The sequence below is a fragment of the Cupressus sempervirens genome, chromosome 1 (genome assembly GCF_028749045.1).
Source record: "Cupressus sempervirens isolate cs-2001-9-10 chromosome 1, ASM2874904v1, whole genome shotgun sequence".
Lineage (NCBI taxonomy): Eukaryota > Viridiplantae > Streptophyta > Pinopsida > Cupressales > Cupressaceae > Cupressus > Cupressus sempervirens.
Window position 1 is genome coordinate 306,652,737 of NC_143118.1, and position 12,590 is coordinate 306,665,326.

General features: G+C 33.5%; 1 protein-coding gene across 16 annotated transcripts in view; it reads left to right on the forward strand.

Annotated features, from left to right (window-relative positions):
* NUDT9 (nudix hydrolase homolog 9) overlaps positions 1-12,590 on the forward strand; it is a 197,839-nt gene that overhangs the window by 172,294 nt on the left and 12,955 nt on the right. For 7 of the 16 annotated variants that reach the window (XM_089823471.1, XM_089823525.1, XM_089823478.1 and 4 more), the window contains one exon: positions 293-782. The exons of the other annotated variants lie outside the window; for them this stretch is intronic. In XM_089823471.1, the coding sequence (XP_089679597.1) occupies positions 293-390 (98 nt within the window). In that variant the 3' untranslated portion in view covers positions 391-782. Of the gene's footprint in view, positions 1-292; positions 783-12,590 lie in introns of those variants that run through there. 16 annotated transcript variants of the gene reach the window in all.

A 12,590-nucleotide genomic window follows, 5' to 3' on the forward strand; every position in this document is an offset into this window, starting at 1 on the left:
ACATGTTAAGTTGAAGTAGCTGCGATAGAACTCCTTTGTAACTGTGCTAGTTTGCAGTGTGGTTCTAAGTTCTTTCTCTTCAATCAAAGCTTCTGTAGATTTCATCTTATATGTTCATCTCCTTTCATGAATCCTTAGCATATTATTTGGTTCCAGACTTAGTATGATTATTATCATAGCATCCTATCTATTTGGTTCCTTCATGAGTTCTATCGGCATAGTGATTCCGTTTATTGATGTCTTCCAGCTGCCTACCATTATTGCTCACTACGTTTTCTCTTCATCTCTTCAGCTAGAACGTGTGATGATATGGCTCATCCTCTCGATGACTTGACATTTTCTTATATTGGTTGGACGTTTCATGTGCTGCTTCATCACCATTCATGTTGATTGTGTCCATGTGTCATTCCCATTAGTTTTGATATTCACGTGAGTTAGTGTTGAAGATTGGTAACAATTCATATTTGTTAACTGTCGACAATTCATTGAAGAGTGTCAGTGGTGTTTGTAATGTTGGTCCTATATTCTTTGGAAGTCTATTCGATTCTTGTGAAGAATATAATATACATGCTCGGTGTGACTTTTTGTGGGGATTATATATCACGTATTATTCTATAGATTGGAGAGGTTGACGATAACATGCACACAAAGCTACATTATTACTGTGTGGAATGGGGAGCTATTTCGTATCCACCTCTGTATTGAGTGATATCTTAGAGGATATAAGCAATCTCTGTGGTGTGTTTATTTGTAATAGACATAACTATTTTAGCTGGTACAAACATTGTTTTTATACTATGTATACATTTTGTGTGCTGATACTTCTTATATTAGGAATTAGTGAGGCTCATTAGGTTTGTTGGGTATCAAAATAATCTTGCAAAGCTTTGTATTCAATTGAACACACAATAAAGGATCAAATTTCTTGGCATGGCAAAGGTTTTCCCTTGAGTAGGAGGGTTTTCCTAGGATACATAATTGTGTCAATCTATTCTTTATGTTTTAAACTAATTCTTCTAGATTTTTTGACATTCTAGTTTCAAAACATTAACATGGTATCAGAGCTTGGCCAACCTTTATTCTCTCACAAGAGTGGTTGAAGCTTGAGATCACTTTAATTCTTTAAGTTGTAGGATTAGAGTATCGTAAATGTATAAGCTTCTAGAGGAGTATGGATGATGTTTGTCATTGGAGATGGGTGATTGCGTTTGAAGAAGTAAAGGATTTGTATGCAACTATGAAGTTGGTAGCAATAAGAAATTATGTGATTGTTGTTCTTCATGTCTTCCATTGACTTGCACGTGGCTAGATTTTTCCCTCAGGTAAGAGAGTTTTGCTAGGATAAACAATTCTGTCAATCTGTTCTTTTTGTTTTTAGTGATCTATTATATATTTTTTGATATTTTGGTTTCAAAATATTAACATGATGCACTTGCCTAAGTCCATGTTGATTTGCACTTCACATCATACACATTTGCCTAAGTCTATCCTGATTTCCACTTTTAGATTCCAAGCTCACCTAAGTGGATGATGTTTCCACTTGGCATATGTAGCACTTTGCCTAACTCGATAGTAATTTATTCTATGTTTTTGGATTTATGCTCAAGTAACCTTGCATTTCCACTAGATGAGTTTTAAAATTTGTGTGAGTCATGGGTGGTTTCCACATCATGACTAAGTCTATAAGCAAATGGAGAAACTTATGCAAACTTGAATTTATTCTGAAAATTCAAGTTCAATCAAAAGATCAAACTACATGAAATATTTAGTTTCAATCGAGAGATCAAACTACATGAAATATTTCATTCCATGAAAAGATCAAATTGCATGAAATATTTGTACAAGCCCAAGACCACACATCAAGCTCACATCAAGATTTCAAGTACAAGTGCAAGTTCATTATCAAATTCAATGAGAAGATCTCGAAGGGTAGATAGGATGACTTTAAGGTGAAACAATTTCAGAATATGAGTCACCACAATTGAAGGCTTGATAATGTTGAGATATTTTCTCAGCATCACGCATTATTTAGCCTATAAGATAAGCATGTTTGAGGTGTTGCCCAACTCATTTCAACCAATAAGAAAACTCAAGTTGCTTGTGTCAAGGATCAACTAATCAAAATATGCCAAGTGTACATGTGGAAGGCATCTAATGCCTCTATGTAATTGACGCAGTTAAGTTTAAAGAATCCCCAAAAGGAGATGTCTAATCTTGCAACCAAAATCACCACAATAGAAATATTAATATAAATCAACAGTAACACCAATCAATAAGGAAATAAAAACTCTAAATTATTATTAGGTTGGTTTGCAAATGCAGATTAAAGATTTACGACTCAAGTCTTCTTAAATTTGAGGTGTACATGCCTGATTATTTGCTAATATGCTACTAGCCTTTGAGTTATCTTCTATCAACTTTTCTACCCAAACAAGGACTACATCACTACTTTTATACAATATTATTGACCTCAAGTTAACTTATTTGATCAACAATCTCCAAGACAAATGAAACATATTACAACATATAGGTCAAGACCTAAATACATGAGAACACCCTCAAATAGATACAACATGCCATTCAAACACATAAGAGGGTTGACCACATGTTTAACAACATAGAACAATGCGCCAGTTAACACTGCATGTTGTGATAGCCCATCACAAGCCGAATCTCACCAACTTGGGTTGTTAGAACATGAAAGCCAATATAGGATCAAATCGATTATAAGATAACTTCATTTGGATACCTCATAATATGATGTGAAGCTAGACATGATCTCCAAGATGCTCTGGCTACACCATAAGGATCACATAAAATAACAAGCCAACTTGACCGATTACAACCTAAAATAATAGGAAACTGCCCAAATCAGCTGTAAACAAATAAACTGAAAATAAATATTTTTGGTGATGCAAGATTTCCAAAAACTTAAGGATGCTCCTGCATCAGACACCCTAGGTGAATAAGAAGATGTTCCATAAGAGGAACTTGTTTTGATCGCATTTAGAACATATTTCCTATTTTCATTCTTAACCCACTTATCATCTTCACTAGGAAAAAAATAGTTGTGCCAACTTTGCAAATCCACAAGTCTAGAATAATATCTTCCATCATTAGGTACTTCTTTGCTATTACTTCCACAAATCAATCTCACGACACCAATTGCTTCTACCTTTGTCTCTTATACAAGAAACCACCAATATCTTCTTCCCTTTTTGTTTTACTCTACCTCTACCATCCTTCAACAATTCCTTAACCTCTAATCTAGTCACAAGATTTTATTGCTCATTTGTTACCACTTCTCCGGTAACCTATTGTAACATCATTCGATTGCCACCAATCTTCAATCCTATCAATTTCACATTCACTCATTATATTCTTCACCAACTGTACAACCTCAATAACATTCTCAGCCACTCGTTGCAAACCTATCACCTTTTGATCTAAAGTAGTCTGATCTCCCAAAGTGTAAGTTCTCATCACACCTAGGTTCTTAGCTTTTTTCCCCTCCTCCTTCAAAGGAATTAACATAAATATTTTGCCATCTATCACAATAGAAGTAATATTCCTTTGACAATCATGATTTACACCAATGCCATATTGCTAATGTCTACCCAACAAAACATGGCAAGCACTCATGTTAACCACATCTTACAATTCCTCATCTTGGTATGGTCCAATATTGAAATCAACTCAACACTGTTCTTTTACTTCCATTGTATGATCATCTTGCAATCGACTTATCCCATAAGGACAAGGATGTTTGTGTCTCTTCAACTTGAACTTGTATACCATCTCTTTTGATACAAGGTATCAATACTTCCACTATCCATTATCACCTTGCAACATTTACCTCTTGATTTGTAAACAGTAGGGGACAATTGCCTTTGTATAGGCTCCAATTCCATCTTACTCAACATAGCTCTCCTAAACATCAAAGATTCTCCAATCTCAGGTGCAACTTCCCATTTAATAGGTTCATTTTTTTCAGCTTCCTCCCACATGCCTCTCAGTTCCATTTTCCCTTAGTAGAACCAATCAAACATTGGAAAGCTCTATATCTAACATTCCCACATTTGAAACGTGTACATTTGAACTTTTCATTGTCTCTACCCCTTGAATTAATCTTCTTATCAATTCCCCCTTCAATCACAAGTTTATCTTTTCCATTCTCTACAATTGGTTTATCCCTAACCTCGGGGAAAACTTGTCTTCTCTTTAGGTTGTCTTTTGCTTTCAAGGCATATTGATAAGCATCCTCAGTTGTACTGATCCTCAACATGCTCAACTCATCTTGAATGTTATGTCTCAAACCATTAACATTCCTAGCCACCTTCTCCTTGGATGACTCTCAGCTTCTAGATTTGATTGTCATCTTGTAGAGCTCCTTGGTATACTCGTTAACTGTTAAATCTTTTTGCTTCAGATTCTACAAATGCTTGAACAATTCCAATTCATAATCCCTCGGTATGAACCTAGCCTTAAGTGAAGAAACCATAACTCTCCCCCAAGTGATCTTTGGTTCACCATTATGTTCTCTATCCTTGTGGAACTCTTTCCACCATAAGGTAACATGACCTTTCAACTTGGTTTGTACTAACCTAACCTTTAGTTGATCTCTAACATCTTCAAGCTTAAAGTAATCATCTAGTTCATTAATCCAATTTATTGATTCTTTAGATTTAATGAACTAGAAAAGAAAACAACATCAATTTTATGACTTCTACCTATGTGTGTTGTAACTCTCAATATTATTTCTTCCTCTACAGGAATCTTAGCTTCAATTGTCTCAAGATCTTCAACAACTTCCTAAGATTCATCTTTTCTTTCAAGGTTTCTCTTAACCCCAGTCAATGCATTCCAAATCTCAGTCCTTATCTCATTTCCTAATTCCTCCATCTTCTTCTCTAGCCTTCTAAGATCCATTCTTCTAGGTGACATGTTTACAAAGGAATCTCAGGTTTTCAATCTTGTCTAGTTTGATAATATGATCACAAGTATTGATTGCCTTACACCAACAAGCAATCTACCAACACCAACAATCTGCCTCAAGGAATTGATCTACTTAGTCCTAAAATCACCAACTTACTACTGAACTAATTCACCAATTCTTCATTGTGCCACCTTCTGCAATTGTAGGTCACATCTATCTTCTACCGCCCCAACCAATATTTATAGGGTTCACAATTCTTGGAACACGATCTAATCTTTCCTTGTTGACGTCACTCTCTGTCCTATCAATCAATCAGTATTATTCCTGACCACCTTGTACAAGCCACCAATTGATGTAGGTCAAATCAACAACTCTGCCACCTTGCAAACAACAAGTAACAACTTCACAAGCTTAGGAATCTAGATCTAAAAATTCAAAATCGCAATACCTGCTCTTATACCATTTGATGTAGTCAAGTTTGGAGATTTCCCAAAGGGAGATGTCCAATCTTGCAGCTAGAATTGTCGCAACATAAATACCAACATAAATCAATAGTAATAACACCGACCAATAAGGAAACATGAGCTCTAAATAATGATCAAGTTGGTTTGTGCAAATGTAGATTACAGATTTAGGACTCCAGTCTTCTTACATTCTAGGCATAGAGACTTGATTATTTGCCAATCTGATACTAGCCTTCAATCTATCTTCTATCAACTGACTTTGCTAACCAAACAAGGACTGCAACCCTACTTATATACGAGATCACCAACCACATGTCAGCTTATCCGATCAACAATCTCCAAGAGAAAGGAAATGCATTACAATTTATGGGTCAAGACCTAAATTCATGAGAACAACCTCAAATAGATACAATAGGTCGTGCGAATACACACAAGCATCGACTACATGTTTAACAACATAGAAAAATGCACCAATTAGCATCACATGTTGTGATAGCCCACCGCGAGGTAAATCTCGAGGGCCTGGACCAGACTGATCATAAGATAACTTCATATAGAAACCCTTTTAACAATATGCAAATCTAGACATATGATCTCCAAGATGTCTAGACGGTGTCATAAGGATGTAATATCCCCTCCTTGACATAAAATCTAAATAATAAATTATAATAATAAATAAAACAAGGAATAAATACAAGCCTATCTATACACAAGAAAGTTATGAATACTGTCATATATGAAAGTACACAAGTCATCAAATATAATGCCAACTATTAGTGAGATGATTCTATATATAAGTGGAAACACAATAGATATCGTCAATTATTATAATATTAATCTCTATTAATCAATATATATTTACCAAAGGTTAATAATAAGAAAAGAGCGTAGAAGCAACACTATATATATATAAGTGGTCAGGCGAATGAAATAGGACATGGAGTGATAAGGATTAAAGAAGAAATGGTTAAAAAGAGGGTTCGAAAACAATTAACTCCCCATGAGTCAATCATACGCTATGTAGGAGTAATCAGATCCATCACTGGTGAATATGGAGAGAGGAGGAAAACAATGAGAAAATTAGGATGACCGTGGAGTAAAAATGGACTACTATAGGAAAGAGTGAATTAAAATTGTTTTTAAAAGAGTACTCTTCGATGGGTAAGACATGGCCACCATTAGTGTCTAAAAAGGCAAGAAGAAAACAAAAATGTTATTGGACAATGGTGGTACCTTTATTGGTCAAACCCCATGTGAAAAAGGTGACATGAAAATGCCACTACCACTGTGGCAATTAAAGAACATAATCCCCACACTGCCAAAAAAAGATCCTAGCGAGCAAAATTGGAGGATGATTCAAGTAAATATACCCACCACTCACAAGTGTATTTTTGAAAAGAAGGAAACATATTAAAAGGGTTGATATTAAAGTATCATCCGTTCGATGACATAAATTCCCCTCTAGTAATATTTATAAGGGGATGTACATAGCACCAATCAGGGAATTAGAATAAATAAGAAGACCACTAAAAGAAACTTAAAAAATATTGATTCCCCTTAGATTTATAGAAAATGGATATTAGACAATCTTGCTTTCAAATATATATTAGTATTTATGATAGGAAAATATAATTATATATATTAAAATAATAGTAACAATAATATCTCATATCAAATATCAAAGAAATATAATTAAATCATGATGCTATTATCTTGGGTAATAGAATCAAATATTTGTTAATGCAACTATCAATATGATCAATATTTAATAAGGTTATGAATCATTATAAAAGGGGTTTCCCAATATCATTATAAATAATTGTTAACATATGATCACTTCTAACGAGTGCTTATAAATGAATTAAGAGTGGGATAGGAGGTTCCTTCTATCTTATTATTGAAAAGAAAACTATATTGTTTAAATATGAAAAATTCCATCTCTTACTCCGTACTGAAGTATTTTTAGATAGGGAGTTTGCGGAAGGTAAAGGTAGAGTAATTTTGGGCCCATGACAGATTATCCCAATTCTAGGATTAGGCTTTTAGTTTGTTTCACGTGACCTTCGCATAGTAAATCTACCATCTAAGAATGACCTTAGTAATTAGAGGAAGTAATGGAATTTTTGCACAAGTCAATTAAATTAAATCAATAAATTTAATTGATTATAATTCAATAATTGAATATTCAATGATCCCATAATAGAGATAGCCCTAAGTGACAATTATTATGATAATAGGTCATGTATAAAAAGGGGTCATTATAGTGGTATCTAAACATGATCTTGTCATCCTGTAGGGAAAATACAATTACAAACATTTCAAACTATTGAATACATGTGACAAAGAAGTCTGGAAAAATGATTAGGCAAATGATGAATACACTTATAAATTCATGAGTATAAGTGATTTATTGTCAAGATGGGAGAGACAGAGTAAATCCACTCGAGATAGGTAGATCCAAGATAGGTGAGGACATGGTTTCAAATACATTGAGGAAAGAGTAGAAGGGTAAGAAAATGATTTCAAATGTCTTGAGGAAAGAGCCCAAGATGGGTACGAACATGTAGTCCTAATGCCTTGATGGAACCTACTCGTAGATAGGTATCTAGTGCCTTGCGACATTGGGATTTTCATCCTCTTAAGGATGTAATGTATGAAACAAAAAAGGACTTTAGCTCAATATGCTAACCTATTCAATCTATTTTATTGAATGAATCATCGAGGAAAACATATTGCAACTATAAAGATCGATCATACTATATCTATCGATCCCATCATACATTTACCCTTTAGTTATGAAGCCATAAATCAAATTATGCTTTGGGCAACTCACCAACTCAAACATTATGAAATCCATTTAATGACCCATAATATGTCATTCTAAATGATACAATCACCAAATCCTATAACCCCTCTAAATGGAATCACTTATACGACTCAATATAAGTCCACTTAATTCCACTTTTTTCAATTATATCATTTAATTCAAATTTGGAACTTGAACGAGATTGCTCATGATCTAATCAATGTGTAAAAAATGGAATTGCTTGAGGACAAGCAATTTTAAGAGGGTAGGACTTTAATATCCCCTCAAGATAAAATATTGAATGAATATAAGCCATGTATATACAAGAAAGTTATGACTACTGTCATATATGAAATTATATAAGTCATTAAATATAATACCAACTATTAATTATACGATTCTATATATAGGTGGAAACACAATAGATATCGTCAATTATTATACTATTAATCTATATTAATCAATATATATTTACCAAAGGTTAATAATAAGAAAAGATTGTAGAAGCAACATCCTTAGCTTATAACTTTTGTTAATTGATGGTTTCCCTTATTTCAAAGTACATTTCACAAGCACTATAAAGTAAACAGCATCATTTTTTAAAATTATAAATAAATCGAATGAGCACCATAGCAAAATAACAGCCACGACTTAGAAGATTGCGCCACCCTATATATATAAGTGTTCAGACAAATGAAATAGGACATGGAGCGATAAGGATTAAAAAAGAAATGGTTAAAAAGAGGGTTTGAAAACAATTAACTCCCTAAGAGTCAATCATACACTACGTAGGAGGAATGAGACCCATCATTGGTGTATATGGAGAGATAAGGAGGAAAACAATGAGAAAATTAGGATGGCAGTGGAGTAAAAATGGACAACTATAGGAAAGAGTGAATTAAAACTATTTTTAAAAGAGTACCCTCCGATGGGTAAGGCTTGGCCACCATTAGCGCCGAAAAGGCAACAAGAAAACAAAAATGTTATTGGACAATGACAATACCTTTATTAGTCAAACTCCATGTTAAAAAGTTGATATGAAAATGCCACTATCATCATGGCAATTAAAGAACATAACCCCCACACTGCCAAAAGAAGATAGTAGCAAGTGAAATTGAAGGAGGATTCAAGTCAATGAACACACCACTGACAAGTGGATTTTTGAAAAGAAGGAAACATATTAAAAGGGCTGATATTAATATATCACCCATTCAATGACATAAATTCCCCTCTAGTAATATTTATAAGGTGATACACATAGCACCAATTGGGGAATTAGAATAAATATGAAGAGCACTAAAAGAAACTTTAAAAATATCGATTCCCCTTAGATTTATGGAAAATGGCTATTAGACAATCTTGCTTTCAAATACATTGTAGTATTTATAATAGGAAAATATAATTATATATATTAAAATAATAGTAATAGTAAGATCTCATATCAAATATCAGAGAAATATAATTAAATTATGATGCTATTATCTTGGGAAATAGAATCAAATATTTGTTAATGCAACTATCAATATGATCAATGTTTAATATGGTTATGAATCATTATAAAAGGGGTTTCCCAATATCATTATAAATAATTGTTAACATATGACCACTTCTAATGAGTGCTTCCCAATATCATTATAAATAATTGTTAACATATGATCACTTCTAATGAGTGCTTATAAATGAATAAATAATGGGATTAGAGGTCCCTTCTGTCTTATTATTGAAATGAAAACCATATTGTTTAAATATTAAAAATTCCATCTCTTACTCCATACTGAAATATTTCTAGATAGGGAGTTTGTGGAAGTTAAAGGCGAAGTAATTTTAGGCACATGACATATTATCCCAATACTAGGGTTAGGCCTTGAGGGGTGTTGCATGTAGTCCGTTTCATGTGACCTTCACATGATAAATCTACCATCTATGAATGACCTTAGTAATTAGAGGAAGTAATGGATTTTTTGCATAAGTCAATTAAATTAAATCAATAAACTCAATTGATTATAATTCAATAATCGAATATTTAATGATCCCATAACACAAATAGCCCTAATTGGCAATTATTATGATAATAGGTCAAATGTATAAAAAGGGATGATTGCAAAGGATCACATAAGATAATGAGCCAACTAGACCGATCACAACCTAAAACAACAGGAAATTGTCCAAATGAAGATTAAACAAACAAACTAATAGGAAATATTTTGGGGTCGCGTAAGATTTCCAACAACCCAAGGATGCTTATGCATCAATATCCTATTTGTTGATTGGACGATAAAAACATTGTAATTTTTTGATTGGCCCACAAGATGGTGCTTCATTCTGATTCTTGTCCATTTATTGGTGCCCCGTTATAGGTCAAATGTATAAAAAGGGATGATTGCAAAGGATCACATAAGATAATGAGCCAACTAGACCGATCACAACCTAAAACAACAGGAAATTGTCCAAATGAAGATTAAACAAACAAACTAATAGGAAATATTTTGGGGTCGCGTAAGATTTCCAACAACCCAAGGATGCTTATGCATCAATATCGTATTTGTTGATTGGACGATAAAAACATTGTAATTTTTTGATTGGCCCACAAGATGGTGCTTCATTCTGATTCTTGTCCATTTATTGGTGCCCCGTTATCTAGTGATTGCACCTAACCTATTTTCTTATTGTCTCTTGGAAGCGATGCAAGTTTTCTATTGGCCCATAGGGCAACACTTTAATTTAATTGGGCAAGCATTTAATGCTTGCAATTATAGGTTGGCTTAGGGCTTTGCTTGCTAAAGATGGGCCATACATTGTAATGAACAACTATAAAATGGCTAGGCCTCATTTTAAACTCAATTAGATTAGATTAGCTAAGTGAGAGACTTGGATAAATTGTTGCATGTTACCAAAGTAATTTCTAATTCATTGTTGGTCTTGATGGTGGATTACTTACGTTGCTTTGGAGTATGACATGGATTCTACATTTATCCACTTAGATTATGATTTTATTTCATGTTGATTATAAATAGTGTTTAGTTGCATAGAAGATATTTTGGATGCATCTTTGGTGAACTCACTTAGGCCAAGCCACTAGTTGCTTGCTATCAGTAAGTATGACTTGTATGGTTAAATACCATATTTATGAACTTTACTTCGATTATTGCATGCACATTATAATGCATCTATGCATGTTGCTAATGTATTGGTTATAGTTTGAACATCTTGCATCTACCTTAGGAGATCATACAAGGTTGGTTGATGTCAATTTCTAAGCTAAGTCTATTAGATTTGCAAGGACATACATAGTTTGTTGCATCCTAGGATTAGAATAGTGATGTAAGAGGAGACACACACTTAACTATATGTTTCTAAAAGCACTTGGAGAGGTTTTTGAAAAGTGGTTATTATAGAGAATCATGTATACTATTGATGTCAATTTCTAAACTAAGTCTATTAGATTTGCAAGGACATTCATAGTTTGTTGCATCCTAGGATTAGAATAGTGATGTAAGAGTAGACACACACTTAACTATATGGTTCTTAAAGCACTTGGAGAGGTTTTTGAAAAGTGGTTATTATAGAGAATCATGTATACCGTTGCCAAAATATGGCCTTCGAAAGTTGTGCTACTTTAGGAGGAAAAATAAAATCCCTTCAAATACCTCAATGAGTGTTGAAACTAGGGTAAACTTTAAGCAACTCTCCTCTAGAAAAAATATATAAAAATATTGGTGAATCTTACATTATTTAAATATTTTTAGAACTAAATTTTATAAAAATGTGCCAATTTTAAATATTTTTAAGAATTAAATTATTAGCCAAAATTTTCAAAAATTAGCCAATTGGCGAATATTAGCCACTAGAAAAAAACCCTGATTGAAACCCATTCAGGGGTATATTATTGAAATATTGCAATGTAGGCAAAAATAATATAAAGGTGGTCGAGATTAGAAGGGAGGTGACAATTTTCAAAACTTCCTAGGGCAGCCACTAGTCTTCCAATCTAAAGAAGATAAATAGGGGTTACTCGACACAGTTTTGAGGGTGGATGTGGTAGCTCTAGGTTGCAAATTATTGTAATGAAAATGTCCACATGGTTGTAGCATGTTATTTTTTGAATATTGTAATGCCATTTCATTGAAGATAATATAAAGCAAGTGTTTTTGTTCTTGCCATTTTCTTTGTATTTCTTTGTTTTGTTGTGAGATGGGGTCAGTAAGGGGAGTATCTTTCCTTAAGTGGTATGAAAGCATAAGTTTGTGAGTGTGTAAACAAATTGCTAAATGTGAGGTAGTTTGCCTCATGATTGTGGTTGTAGGTTTGAGACATAAGGAAAATGTCTCCATGATGGAACCATGGTGGAAGGATCATTGGTGTGATAGAAGGGGGTATTAGAGCC